General features: G+C 44.6%; 1 protein-coding gene across 1 annotated transcript in view; it reads left to right on the forward strand.

The window, feature by feature from the left end:
• Positions 1 to 14,532, forward strand: part of LARP1B (La ribonucleoprotein 1B) — an 87,920-nt gene that overhangs the window by 7,454 nt on the left and 65,934 nt on the right. Inside the window, exon 2 of the mRNA XM_082266707.1 lies at positions 4,855 to 4,907. Coding sequence (XP_082122833.1) covers positions 4,855 to 4,907 — 53 coding nt within the window. The remainder of the gene's footprint in view (positions 1 to 4,854; positions 4,908 to 14,532) is intronic.

Consider the following 14,532-nt stretch of genomic DNA (forward strand, 5'->3'; position numbering starts at 1 on the left):
AGGTGCTTTCCATTTCTTCTGATCATCCTTGAGATGGTTCTACACCTTCATTTGAGTCCAGCTGTGTTTGATTATACTGATTGGACTTGATTAGGAAAGCCACACACCTGTCTATATAAGACCTTCCAGATCACAATGCATGTAAGAGCAAATGAGAATCATGAGGTCAAAGGAACTGCCTGAAGAGCTCAGAGACAGAATTGTGGCAAGGCACAGATCTGGCCATGGTTACAAAAAGATTTCTGCTGCACTTAAGGTTCCTAAGAGCACAGTGGCCTCCATAATCCTCAAATGGAAGACGTTTGGGACGACCAGAACCCTTCCTAGAGCTGGCCGTCCGGCCAAACTGAGCTATCGGGGGAGAAGAGCCTTGGTGAGAGAGGTAAAGAAGAACCCAAAGATCACTGTGGCTGAGCTCCAGGGATGCAGTCAGGAGATGGGAGAAAGTTGTAGAAAGTCAACAATCACTGCAGCCCTCCACCAGTCGGGGCTTTATGGCAGAGTGGCCCGACGGAAGCCTCTCCTCAGTGTAAGACACATGAAGCCCGCATGGAGTTTGCTAAAAAACACCTGAAGGACTCCAAGATGGTGAGAAATAAGATTCTCTGGTCTGATGAGACCAAAATAGAACTTTTTGGCCTTAATTCTAAGCGGTATGTGTGGAGAAAACCAGGCACTGCTTATCACCTGTCCAATACAGTACCAATAGTGAAGCATGGTGGTGGCAGCATCATGCTGTGGGGGTGTTTTTCAGCTGCAGGGACAGGACGACTGGTTGCAATCAAGGGAAAGATGAATGCGGCCAAGTACAGGGATATCCTGGACAAAAACCTTCTCCAGAGTGCTCTGGACCTCAGACTGGGCCGAAGGTTTACCTTCCAACAAGACAATGACCCTAAGCACACAGCTAAAATAACGAAGGAGTGGCTTCACAACAACTCCGTGACTGTTCTTGAATGGCCCAGCCAGAGCCCTGACTTAAACCCAATTGAGCATCTCTGGAGAGACCTAAAAATGGCTGTCCACCAACGTTTACCATCCAACCTGACAGAACTGGAGAGGATCTGCAAGGAGGAATGGCAGAGGATCCCCAAATCCAGGTGTGAAAGACTTGTTGCATCTTTCCCAAAAAGACTCCTGGCTGTATTAGATCAAAAGGGGGCTTCTACTAAATACTGAGCAAAGGGTCTGAATACTTAGGACCATGTGATATTTCAGTTTTTCTTTTTTAATAAATCTGCAACAATGTCAACAATTCTGTGTTTTTCTGTCAGTATGGGGTGCTATGTGTACATTCATGAGGAAGAAGAATGAACCTAAATGATTTTAGCAAATGGCTGCAATATAACAAAGAGTGAAAAATTTAAGGGGGTCTGAATACTTTCCGTACCCACTGTATATGGTGCGCATGAAAACTTTTTTTATATATTTTTTATATATATATTTTTTTGTTTAAATAGTGAATTGATCTTTTTTCATCATGCGCATCATGTATTTATTCCTCCTCCTTTTGTGTTATATACATGTATTCATTTATTTGGTTAGAGATAGTTTTTTTTTTTTTTTTTTTTGTATCTTTCTGCTAAAGAGAAACTACAATTCCCATGAGGCATTGTAAATCTCTGACATTCACAGACATAACTAGGTATGATAGGAATTATAGTTCCTGAACAGCTGGAGGGCCATAGTTGGGACATAGCTGGTTTAAAGTGATTGTAAAGATTCAAGTTTTTTTCCTAAAAATAGAAAACATGTTATACTTTCTTTTCCTTCTCTTTCGGGCTCCCCCGTCAGTTCTCTTGGCTCTCCCTCCCTTCTGAATGCCCCATAGAAAGCCACTAGCTATGGGGCCACTCCTTCAAACTCGACCCCGAGCTGGGCTGTTTGCGTCTAGAGACACACACAGGATATCTTGGCACTGCAGATTTGATTGACAACAGCAGAAGCCAATGGCTTCCTTGGAGTCCTGTGAGGAGAGAGAGCGTGAGTGCACTGCATTGGAGATAAATCTGGGGTAAGTATTTGGGAGGGGGAAGGGGGCCAGAGAGCTGATCATTTAACTTTTTTTACCTTTATGAAGAGAATGCATTAGGGTAAAAAAACCTTATGCATTTACATCCACTTGAAGGTCACTTTATATTTCTGCTTTTCCAGTAAAATATAAAATAATTCCTTGCAGTGGGGCTGCGTCTGCACTTAAGGGGTTAATTACTTGATCCTCTGCTCTCCTGAACTCCCCAGCGCTCCTGGTGGTGGACTGTCCCTCAATGTCATCATGTCCTCTGCAGGACTATGGACTCTACATTGGTCTTGAATGACATCGGGAACCTGGACTGCTGGAGTGTGGGGTATAAATAGCTGTGGGGAGGATTGGGTAAGTACATCTTCTGTTTTTTTCTTTTCTTTTTTTTTTTTTTTTACCCCCCTAGACCAAAACAAACCCCAATAAAAGGGAATCTTTTATGATTGCACAAAACACAGAGGAATGGAATTGCCCGGACAAACCTGTGAAATGTAAAAATAGCATTGACCTTCAGAGCGATCTAGAGATATATAGGCAGCTGAAGTCAAATAATATGTGAATCTCCTGGTAAAGTCAAGCTTGAGTGTGTCCTCACTGCCTTTCGTTTGAACCTTTAATGTGACATCAACCAGAAGAGCAGTAGGGCAGGCCATACTTCACATTTTGCAGGAAAAGCGAAGATTAGTACCTAGCATAAGTTGCCTACTTTTCTAAATCTATTGTTTGTGACAATCTGTTCTTCCCGAAGGGGATCTCTGCTTATGGATTTTATCATTCACTTTCCTTGAATTGGCCAGGTTTATAACCAGGGGGTTCGGAAAGGTTCATTTTAAAGCCCTTCCAAAAGTAGTATTTCCGCTATGATAACCTGAGTTGGCCACCTAATTTCTAAGACTCATGTGCTGTGATCTACTTCTTGGCTTTCTTGACTCTGCCCCCCCCCCCCCCCCATAATGATTACTATAGATGCACAGTAGGGGGCTTCTCTTTCACCAAACCCTTGACAAGGTAGACCATATTGGTTGGTATTACACTACAGAACTGTATTATTCTATAATCTTATCTTTTTGCATGCATGCTTGAGGAAATTAACTTCTGGGTAGATACAACATGTGAATAATGGGAATCTTTATAGCACTTGTACCCATACAGCACCATACTCCTGTTTCTGACACAGCCTGCAAAAAGTATTGAGTAGATGTGAACATTTAAGACATGAAAATCATACAGTAGCCTATGTGTATTGCCTTTGGTTAGGTTGCAGTAGTAGAATTACCTGGTTTCATCCTCCACTCCAAACTCCAGCAATGTTTTTATTGCATAGATACGTTGGTTCAGCTTGGACCAATGTAGGTATACGTATTCTATACCTGATGTGGGACTGCTGTGGAAGGGGAGTATCACTGTGGTAGTCAATGCTACTACTGTTGATCACAACTGAGTGTTGTGGTCTTCTGAATCCTGTGCGAGCAGATGGAGAGGTTAGGTTGTGACTTTACAATCTTCACCTTGTCCAATCAGAGCGCTTTGTATTCATGGGGAAAAAAAATGGGGTTGTGTGCATGGCGAGTGAGGGACACCTACCCCTGCCTTATTTATCATGCAGAAGGGAAACCTCTCAGAAAAGAATCCGGATGACTGTGGCGACCTCTTCAGAGATTTTTCAATTCCACAGCAGTCCCATAGGTATGGAATATGTATACTTGCATTAGTCCAAGCTAGACTAATCTAACGATGCAATTAAAATCATAGCTGGAGTTCAACTTTAAAGTGGTTCTAAAGGCAGAAGGTTTTTTTACCTTAATGCATTCTCTGCATTAAGGTAAAAAACCTCCTGAATGTAGCTGTTGGCTCTTGTTGCTGTCAATTACAGCCAGTGACAAGGCAGCTGGGGATGGGTCTGACTCCTAATGTCTGTGTCTATAGATGCAGACCTTGAGGCTGGGGAGTGAGCTTGCACGAGTGCCCCCATAGCAAACGGCTTTCTATGGGGGCACTCAGCAGGGGAGAAGCGAGGAGTGCCAATGGGGGAACTGAGAAGGGGAGGATCAGGGCTGCTCTGTGCAAAACTATTGCACAGAGCAGGAAAGTATAACCGGTATGTTATTTTAAAGAAAAAAAGAAAAAAAAATCTTTTTGGATTCACTTTAGGTACAGTATATGAAACCAATCTGTGGCTTGAGAAAGTCCAAGTCACTGACCCAGAACAAGTGCTTAGATCAGGAATTCAAATTTTTAAAGTCACAAGGTCCGCTCCATAGCCACATAACAACTTACATTTTCAGTAAGAAGGTCATCAATGGCATTTACAATATTCCTTATATTGCCTACATAAATGGTAAAGTGATTGTCGAATTAACGTTTGGTTAGTGAAAATTAATAATCTAATTTAATAAATAATTAAACCGCTTTCCTGGTGTTCAAATTGTTGTTCTTGTACATTTTAATGAGTGTAATTTATGTCAAATCAAAGGGCAGCAACAACGTACATCAGTAGTGATACTTTGTACTGGGTTGGTATTTCTGCTCGTTACTATTTACTACTGGATCTGTACAGGTCCTGGTCTGTCAGTTGTGTTCTGTTAGACTTTGCCCTAGAAATCCATTACTTTTGCTTGGACTGTCTGGGGAAATCCATTACTTTTGCTTGGACTGTCTGGGGAAATCCATTACTTTTGCTTGGACTGTCTGGTCTTGCATAATTATTATATTGTAACACAGAAAATTTGTCTGGAATATCGTTGTTGGTACCTGTTTTTTAATTACACAACATACTATAAAAAAAAAATTGGCATACTGTTTTGTTACAATCAAATGTCTGTTCATTTTAGACCTGCCATGTCCCGCAAAGATTGTAAGAGCTGCAAAACCTGTGTCTAAAAAGGTACAGAAATTTCTGTTGTTTATACGTATCCCTTCTACTTACCTTGAGTGTGAATGTTTTGTAGGTTACCAGTCTCCAAGTAGAACAAGTTTGATTGCTTACATAATGCTAAATGTTTCGCTCTCATGTTCTCAAGTTGCTCACATCCTATAAAGTCGTTTAAAGGGACAAGCCCACTTGTTTAGTAGCGTTTGAGAGGTTCCTAGAGGGCTATATTGCCAGTTATAACCCATTTAAATGTTTTGCTGCTAAAGTAATCTTCCATAGTTTTTTCTCTAATCGTCTTCCAGGGCAGCATGTGAAAGATAGGCTCCTCCCACCTGAAACAGGAAACGCAATAGTCCACCATTATAAAAATGTCAGTCACACCTGTGTGCCTTATTTTGATTGTTTCCTCCGGATCCACAGGAACTGCAGGCGTTAATTTTTTTTCTCCAGTCTCTTTGCTAATTGCAGGGGACTCCCTGGCCAGCCTGCCATCCAGCTCAGGGGGCTTCGGGTTGTGCAGGTCAGGGGCAGCAACTCAGGGCAAGCTGGCCCCCGCCTTAGGTTTCACCCCCTACTGAGGGGTATGCAACCACCCCCCCCCCCCCCCCAGCTGCCTAAATTGCAATGGCATTCCACCAAAAGACCAGTGCACCTGGAGTCAAGACAGCTGTTCAGTCAACCGCATCTTAAGGGCTCCAGCAGACCACGAGCTGCCCTTCTGGCCAACCGCCTCCTCACAGAACAGCTGATCCACGCTGCTGGAGGAGCAAAATGGCGGTGGGCGTCATCATTTACAGAGCCCCGCAGCACTTCCGGTGATGCACTTCCAGGCCGCAGCCATCTTGGTGAAGGCGGAAGCCCTAAAGCTTGACGATTGAGTGAGGCACTTCCACTTTTATCATTTCCAGGCAGCGGCGCAATTTAAAAGTTGAAGAAAGTTGAAAAGAAAAACGGTCGGAAAAAGGCTGATGGACTCTCTTCCCTAAAGCAACACACCTGTAAAGCAGATGGCAATGCAGGTATGTCCACCAATCTACATGGACTCAGCTGAGGGCAGGGCTGGAGCTGCAGCAGGGAAGCAGTTAAAAAGCCCCTATGCGTGGTTTTTATTTTGAGGCTGACAATATCGGATGCTTCTCCACCCTGCCCTGCAGATCCTGCTTGTCAGGACAGCTCCAAGGTAAGCCAGAGCACTCTGGAGTTTGCTCCGTCTTTACCTCGCTACAAACTGTTACTTATGTTTATGTATGACAATCGCCTGTCTCACTCCTTTGTGATTATTTACAGACAAAGACCCCAGAAGGTAAAAGGGCAAAGACCAGTAGCAAAGCATGCGCCTCTTGCGACCACAGGTTACCTCGAAAATGGGGAAAAAAACATTATGCCAAAAATGCATCAACAAAATTGTGGCCAAGGAATCACAGGGGTTCCCTTTTAAAGACATGCTCAACTCTTTTAAAAAGAAAATAAAAAGCACTTACGTGGGCCACTACGTTTGGCTATAGAAAATCTGGAGGTTCCAGCCACACCAGTACCCCGTCTTCCAGTAAGCCATCCATCCCCTCTTGCAGCAGGGAAGAGATGGACCTAGCGGAGCAGGAAACCTATTCAGGTAGCTCCGAATCTGAAGACGGGCAATGCTCAGACCCAGATGGTGAAGACCCATCATCAGAAGGCACCCTTTTATACTTCGGAAGACACGGACAGTTTGCTGAGAGCCATAGCAGATACACTGGGCATCAAAGAGGAATAAGTCAAAGAGCTTTCCTTACACGACAAGATGTACAAAGGCTTGCAACTGAAAAACCAAGAACATTTCCGATACATGAGACTCTGAAAAACGTAGCCAAGAAAGAATGGGAAGAGCCAGAAAAAGAGCTCTTCACACCAGCTGCAAATAAGCGCAGATATCCTTTCACAGAGGAGGATACGGAATCCTGGGCAAAATGCCCTAAAGTAGATACCTCCCTCACCAGGGTCGCAAACAAGTCGACTTAGCCTTCCACGACCCTGGGACCCTCAGTGTTCCCATGGATAAGAAGATAGAGGCCCTGCTAAAGAGATCTTGGGAAGCTGGGTAGCGACTCTAAATCCCTCCATAGCCTCCACTTACATTGCTAAGGACCTTGCTAGTCTGGCTGACTCAGCTACAAGAGCTGCTAGAAGGAGAAACCCCAAAAGCAGAGTTAGTAAGGACCATACCCACACTAACTTGAGCAGCAGCATTCCTTGCAGATGCTTTGGCTGAAGCTGTGAAGCTATCGGCTAGGACTACTGGCCTAATTATTTGGTCAGGAGAGCCCTGTGGCTGAAATCGTGGGGAGGAGACCTCACTTCCAAAGATAGATTGTGTGGAATCCCCTTCAGGCGATTTACTGTTCGGACCAGACTTGGAAACTGTTCTAGACAGAACCGCAGTCAAAAAATTAAATTCCTCAAACCAAAAAGAAGCAGGGGAAAGCGCCCTTTCTTTCGTCAGTTCAGGAGATTGAATAAAGAAATGGGACCAAGGAAGCGCTGGAAACAACAAAACAAAAAAGGCAAGGGAGACTTTATCCTCAAGCCTTCCATTCCAAGAAACAAAAAGCAATGCCAGTCTCCAGGTGGGGGACAGATTTGTGACCTTTGCTCATCAGTGGAGGAAGATCACAAGAAACAGATTTGTCCTTCACACAATAGCAGAAGGTTACTTGATAGTTTTCCACCTGTCTCCCAACCAAGTACCTGGTGACGACACTCCCGACAACACAGAGGCTTTTTTATCTGCACTAGAGAACCTACTAAAACAAAAAGTGATTTGTCACATACCACCGGAAGAAGAAGAAAAAAACAGGAGTTTATTCGCACAGCTCTACCTTTCGGCATATTTCCATGTGCCGATTTAAGAAAAAAAAGCCATCAAAAATAAGATTTGCGGTCCAAGGCCCGGCTACCACTCCACGTATGCAGTACACAGCTCTACATTTCGGCACCCAGACAGCAAGGCATAGGTGTGGTGTCATACCTAGATGATCTACTGTTTTGTTGCCAACTCAGCAGACAGCCTGGAAGCCATTCTGCACAAAAGCATCTTTCCTACAAAGCCTTGGATGGATTGTGAATGAAGAAAAATCACACTTCACTCCAAGCCAGAGAGTCCTATACTTGGGCTACATACTAGGGATCGACCGATTATTGGCAACACCTTTGTATCGGGGGCTGATTTGCACTTTCCCCAATATATCGGAATTGGCCCTGGCGGTGTCCTATATTGCCGTGACGTAATCGCGTATGTTGCACCAAGCGCCTCCGCGCACTGGGAGTCTGGGACAGCTTCTGTGTCCTTCTTAGGCTGCCTCCCTCAGCCTCATTTTGGAGTCTCATGTGCGCACAGTGTGTTTTACACCCGCCGCGGCCACACTGGAGTCTCTGCATGTAGTGCACAGTCGGGACAGTAAGTGATTTCTTCTCAAATCAAATTAATCATACAGTACAGTGACCAGTCAGAGTGCACGTTGTGTAACACAGCCGCCGCGGCCACCCATCCACAGCTGCCCGGTGCCTGCCAGCCACCCAGTCCCACAGGCCCTGCCTGTACCAGCTAGCCAGCCACAGGCCCTGGGCCTGTATCAGCCAGCCTCCCACCACACAGGGTGCCAGCCAGCTGTCAAAGGGTGCCTGCCAGCCAGTCAGCCACCACAGGGTGCCAGTCAGCCACCACAGGGTGCCAGCCAGTCAGCCACCCACCACAGGGTGCCAGCCAGCCATTTTATTTTTAAGCCTATATTTATTAGTGTCTTTCAAGTTTCAATGGAGTTGGATGGAGATAGAAAAGTGTGGTCTGGGACTATTTCTCTTCTCCATCTCCAGGAAAAGCAGCAGCACTGTGCAACACTTGCAAAAACAATGTAAGCATGGGATCAATAACTGTAAAAACCAAAAATACGTCTAATCTTTGGGCCCATCTAAGAGTTCATCATGTTGAATTGTATCATGCAGCACAGAAAAAATAAAATGAATCACAAGGTGAAACATCACTATCCCGGGCAACAATAACAGATGTTTCAGAAAAAAACAGGTGGCTAAAATCGGATGGAACATCCCAAATGCTGAACAGAGTAATCATAGAGATGATGGTCACTAATAACCAGCAATTTACAATAGTGCCTGACTTTGGATTTAAGAGGTTGATGTCCATACTTGAGCCAAAGTACACACTGAAGTTTGACAAATTTTATCAAACTGAGATGCCTGGAAAAGATTCACCAAATGGTTGTTGAGAAAGTAAAGGCTATGCTGCAACCAGAGGATGCTGGCAACTCCCTCTCAGTCACGTCTGACTGCTGGTCAGGACAAACAGAATCACTAATGAGTCTTACATGCCACTTCATTGCCAGCCGATGGATAAGAAGGCATTTGGTGTTGAATACAAAAGTGATGCAAGAATCCCACACTGGGTAGTACATCGGAGAAATGTTTCTAGGCATGCTAGAAGAATGGGGAATCACCAAAGGCTGAGTGATGCTTGTGCTTCGAGACAGTGGAGCGAACATGGTTAAAGGTATGAGACTTGCTGAAGTGTCAGATCTCAGTTGCATGTCACACACCCTCCAACTTGTGGCAAATGATGGTCTGTCAAACCAGAAAGCTTTGCTTGACATTATTAGCATGCTGAAGAAGTGCGCAGGCCATTTCCACCATTCTATCCTTGCCAAGCAGCGACTGAGGTGCATTAAGGAAGACCTTGGCCCACCCAAAAACAACTTCATACAGGCTGTTCCAACACGATGGAAATCAACGCTACACATGCTGCAAAGGATGCTGGAGCAGAAGCAAACTCTTACCATATATTCTGGTGAATATGGACTTGGAGGACATTCTTGTCCTACTGCTGATCAGTGGGACATAGTAGACAACATCATTGAGACCCTCCCACCCATTGAGGAAGTGACTCTAGAGGTGAGTCATTGCGACTCATCTGTGTCCACTGTCATCCCATGTGTGAGAGTCCTGAATATGCTTCTTCAACAGAATGAAGGATCCAACACACGTGGCATTAAAATATGTAGGCAGGCCACGAGGGACAGCCTCGACAAACGTTTTGAGAAGCATGAGGAGAATAAAAATGTTGTGCTTGCATGTCTTTTGGATCCTCGATACAAGAACCATCCTTTCTCTTCTGATGATATATTGGCCAAGGCAAAACAATGGCTGACAGAAGATATTCAACAGAAGGTGCAGGAGGTTCCTGCCGAAAAGAAAAGTCAAGAAGAGAAGGTTTCTGATGTGGAAGAGCAGGATGCAGGAGAAATATGTCCAAAAAAGGAACGTTATTCATGCCATCAGTTTCTGTATTGCATGCCTTTGTCCATTTGGATGCTTTTAGTGTTTCTTTGGCTTTTACATACTATTAAAGTTTTAGCAGTTTTACACTATGTTGGTTTTGTCTGGCTTGTTCCTCCATGTATGACTATGAGAGATCCACTGCCTCCATTTGTGACACTTTGGCTACCTTCCTGATCATCTGGTGTTCCAGCCTCATCTTGGAAGTATACAGCAATATCGGCCTGTATGGCCCATATACTATAAAGTATCTTTGGGTCCATACCCTCCGGTGAGCGCAATTCCTTTGGTCTGGGGTCCCTTGGCACGGTTCAGTATCACTTTTTAATTTGGATGCACATTTAGTTCATAGTTTGGACTTTCTTTATGAACTTTTTTCAGTGATCAATATTAATCACGTTTTATTTATATATATATATATATATAATGTGTGTGTGTGTGCGCGTTTTTATTCACACATGGTCACATGTTTACATATATATTTTGGTTTAGCGCTGCAATTTTATATTATTTTACCAAGCACAAAACCTTGCCCCACTGAGCGGAGTCAGTCCACTCGACAAGAGCTTGGGCATCCTCAAGTGCAGAAATGGCCGGGGCAACACCGGAGCAGATCTGCAGGGCAGCGACATGGTCCGAGCTTCAATACCTTTGCAAGGCATTACCGCATCGACCAGCTGTCCAGTCAGGACCAGACATTTGGTCGCAAGGTGCTCTAGACTTTATCCCTTCCCTAGTAAGTATTGCTTGATACATCCTCTCAGATGCTGCCCTGGAAGACGATTAGAGAAAACAGGTACCTGGTAACTTTCTTTTTCTAAGAAGTCTTCCAGGGTAGCACTCATTCCTGCCCTAAACAATATAAAAGGGTTTTGCGGATTCATAAGCTTACTGAGGGTTCTTTTCAGGGCTTTACGATTTACTGAGGCACACAGGTGTGACTGACTTTTTTATAATGGTGGACTATTGTGTTTCCTGTTTCAGGTGGGAGGAGCCTATCTCTCACATGCTGCCCTGCAAGACTTCTTAGAAAAAGAGTTACCAGGTGTTGTGTGTGTGGTGTGTTTTTTTTTTTTTTTTTTTTTTACTCAAATATTGTAGATGTACTTTGTTGGCTTAGAAATTTACTAAAGACCACCAAATGAAATGTATCCTGAAAGCAGAGAAACTCTAGAATAAAAAGATTTCAATTGTTTGCTTCTCAAGGTGTGTGTGTGTGTGTGTGTGTGTGTGTGTGTGTATGTATGTATGTATGTGTGTAAAATATATTATACAGTATCTCACAACAGTGAGTATACCCCCCACATTTTTGTAATTATTTTATATCTTTTCATGTGACAACACTGAAGAAACGACTCTGCTACAATGTAAAGTAGTGAGTGTACAGCTTGTATAACAGTGTAAATTTTGCTGTCCCCTCAAAATAACTCAACACAGCCATTAATGTCTAAACTGCTGGCAACAAAAGTGAGTACACTCCTAAGTTAAAATGTCCACTATGGGCCCGAAGTATTTTGTGTGGCCACAATTATTTTCAGCACTGTCTTAACCCTCTTGGGCATGGAGTTCACCAGAGCTTCACAGGTTGCCACTGGAGTCCTCTTGACGATATCACAGAGCTGGTGGATGTTAGAGACCTTGTGCACCTGCACCTTCCATTTGAGGATGCCCCACAGATACTCAATAGGGTTTAGGTCTGGAGACATGCTTGGTCAGTCCATCACCTTTACCTGCACTATCTTTAGCAAGGCATTGGTCGTCTTGGAGGTGTGTTTGGGGTCGTTATGTTGGGATACTGCCCTGAAGGGAGAGGATCATGCTCTGCTTCAGTATGTCACAGTACATGTTGGCATTCATGGTTTCCTCAATGAACTGTAGCTCCCCAATGCTGGCAGCACTCATGCAGCCCCAGACTATGACACTATGTCTTTGTACTCCTTGCCTTTTTGCTGCCACACACGCTCGACGCCATCTGAACCAAATAAGTTTATCTTGGTCTCATCAGACCACTAAGCTCCTGAACAGACTGAGGTGCAACCTGGCGGTGTCGGACTGAAACCCAATGTCTCAGGTTTTCAGTTGAATTTAGGTCAGGCGAGCATGAGGGGCCATTCAATGGTATCAATTTCTTCATCCTCCAGAAATTGGCTGCATACTCTCACCACGTGAGGCCGGGTATTGTCATGTACCAGGAGAAACCCAGGATCCCACTGCACCAGTGAAGTGTAGGGTCTGACAATGGGTCCAAGGATTTCGTCCCGATACCTAACTAATGGCAGTCAGGGTGCCATTTTCTAGCCTGTAGGGGTTTGTGTGTCCTCCATGGATATGCCTCCCCAGACCATCACTGACCCACCACCAAACCGGTCATGCTGAATGATGTTACAGGCAGCATAACGTTCTCCACAGCTTCTCCAGACCCATTCATGTCTGTCACATGTGCTCAGTGGCGGACCTCCCAATTCTGATGTTCAGTGCCAAATGCCAGTAGAGTTCCACTGTGCAGGGCAGTGAGGGCAGGGCCCACTAGAGGACGTCTGGTCCTCGGCCCACCCTCATAAAGTCTGTTTCTGATTGTTCAGAGACATTCACACCAGTGGCCTGCTGGAGGTCATTTTTTAGGGCTCTGGCAGTGCTCACCCTGTTCCTTCTTGCACAAAAGAGCAGATACTTGTCCAGCCCTGTCCAGCTCTCCTAGAGTTACTGCCTGTCTCCTGAAATCTCCTGCCTGCTCTTGAGACTGTGCTGGGAGATGAAGCAAATCTTCTGGCAATGGAATGGATTATCAATGTGCCATTTTGGAGGAGTGGGACTGCCTGTGCATTCATTGCTTCATGCTTCATGCTACCAGTAGTGACACTGACCCTAGCCAAATGCAAAACTACTGAATAAACAGTCAGAAAAGATGAGGAGGGGAAAAAATGACAGTGGCCTCTACCTGTAAAACCATTCCTGTTTTGGAGGTGGTCTCATTGTTGCCCATCTAGTGACCATTTTTTAATTTCATTAACCTCAATGCAGCTGAACCTGATAAACAACCCCCTCTGCTACTTAACTGACCAGATCAATATCCCAGGAGTTTAATTGACTTGATGCTATACTCTGATTAAAAAGTGTTCCTTTTAATTTGTGTGTGTGTGTGTGTGTGTGTGTGTGTGTGTGTGTGTATATATATATATATTACACCGTATCTAACAAAAGTGAGTACACTCCTTACATTTTATGTCAATATTTTATTATACCTTTTCATGTGACAACCCTGAAGAAATGACACTCTGCTACAATGTAAAGTAGTGAGTGTACAGCTTGTATACCAGTGTAAATTTGTTGTCCCCTCAAAATAACTCAACACATAGCCATTCATGTCTAAACCGCTGGCAACAAAAGTGAGTACACCCCTAGGTGAAAAGGTCCAAATTGGGCCCAATTAGCCATTTTCCCTCCCTGGTGTCATGTGACTCGTTAGTGTTACAAGATCTCGGGTGTGAATGGGGAGCAGGTATGTTTGGTGTTTGGTCTAACTCTCTTATGCTGGTCTCTGGAAGTTCAACATGGCACCTCATGGCAAAGAACTCTGAGGATCTGAAAAAAAGAATTGTTGCTCCACATAAAGATGGCCTAGGCTATAAGAAGATTGGCAAGACCCTGAAACTGAACTGCAACACGGTGGCCAAGACCATACAGCGGTTTAACAGGACAGGTTCCACTCAGAACAAGCCTCGCCATGGTCGACCAAAGCAGTTTAGTGCACGTGCTCAGCGTCCTATCCAGAGGTTGTCTTTTGGGAAAAAAAACGTATGAGTGCTGCCAGCATTGCAGAGGTTGAAGGGGTGAGGGGTCAGCCTATCAGTGCTCAGACCATACACTGCATCAAATGGGTCCGCATGGCTGTTGTCCCAGAAGGAAGCCTCTTCTAAAGATGATGCACAAGAAAGCCCACAAACAGTTTGCTAAAGACAAGAAGACTAAGGACATGGATTACTGGAACCTGAGGGTAAATGTGATGGACTGGCCAAGCATGTCTCCAGACCTAAACCCTATTGAGCATCTGTGGGGCATCCTCAAATGGAAGGTGGGGGTGCACAAGGTCTCTAACATCCACCAGCTCCATGATGTTGTCATGGAGGTTTGGAAGAGGATTCCAGTGGCAACCTGTGAAGCTCTGGTGAACTCCATGCCCAAGAGGGTTAAGGCAGTGCTGGAAAATGGTGGCCAATGGTGGGGGGCCTTTTCAGCTAGGGGCGTACTCACTTTTTTTGCCAGCGGTTTAGACATTAATGGCTGTGTTGAGTTATATTGAGGTGACCGCAAATTT

The sequence above is a fragment of the Pelophylax lessonae genome, assembly GCF_965119305.1.
Source record: "Pelophylax lessonae genome assembly, chromosome: 1".
NCBI lineage: Eukaryota > Metazoa > Chordata > Amphibia > Anura > Ranidae > Pelophylax > Pelophylax lessonae.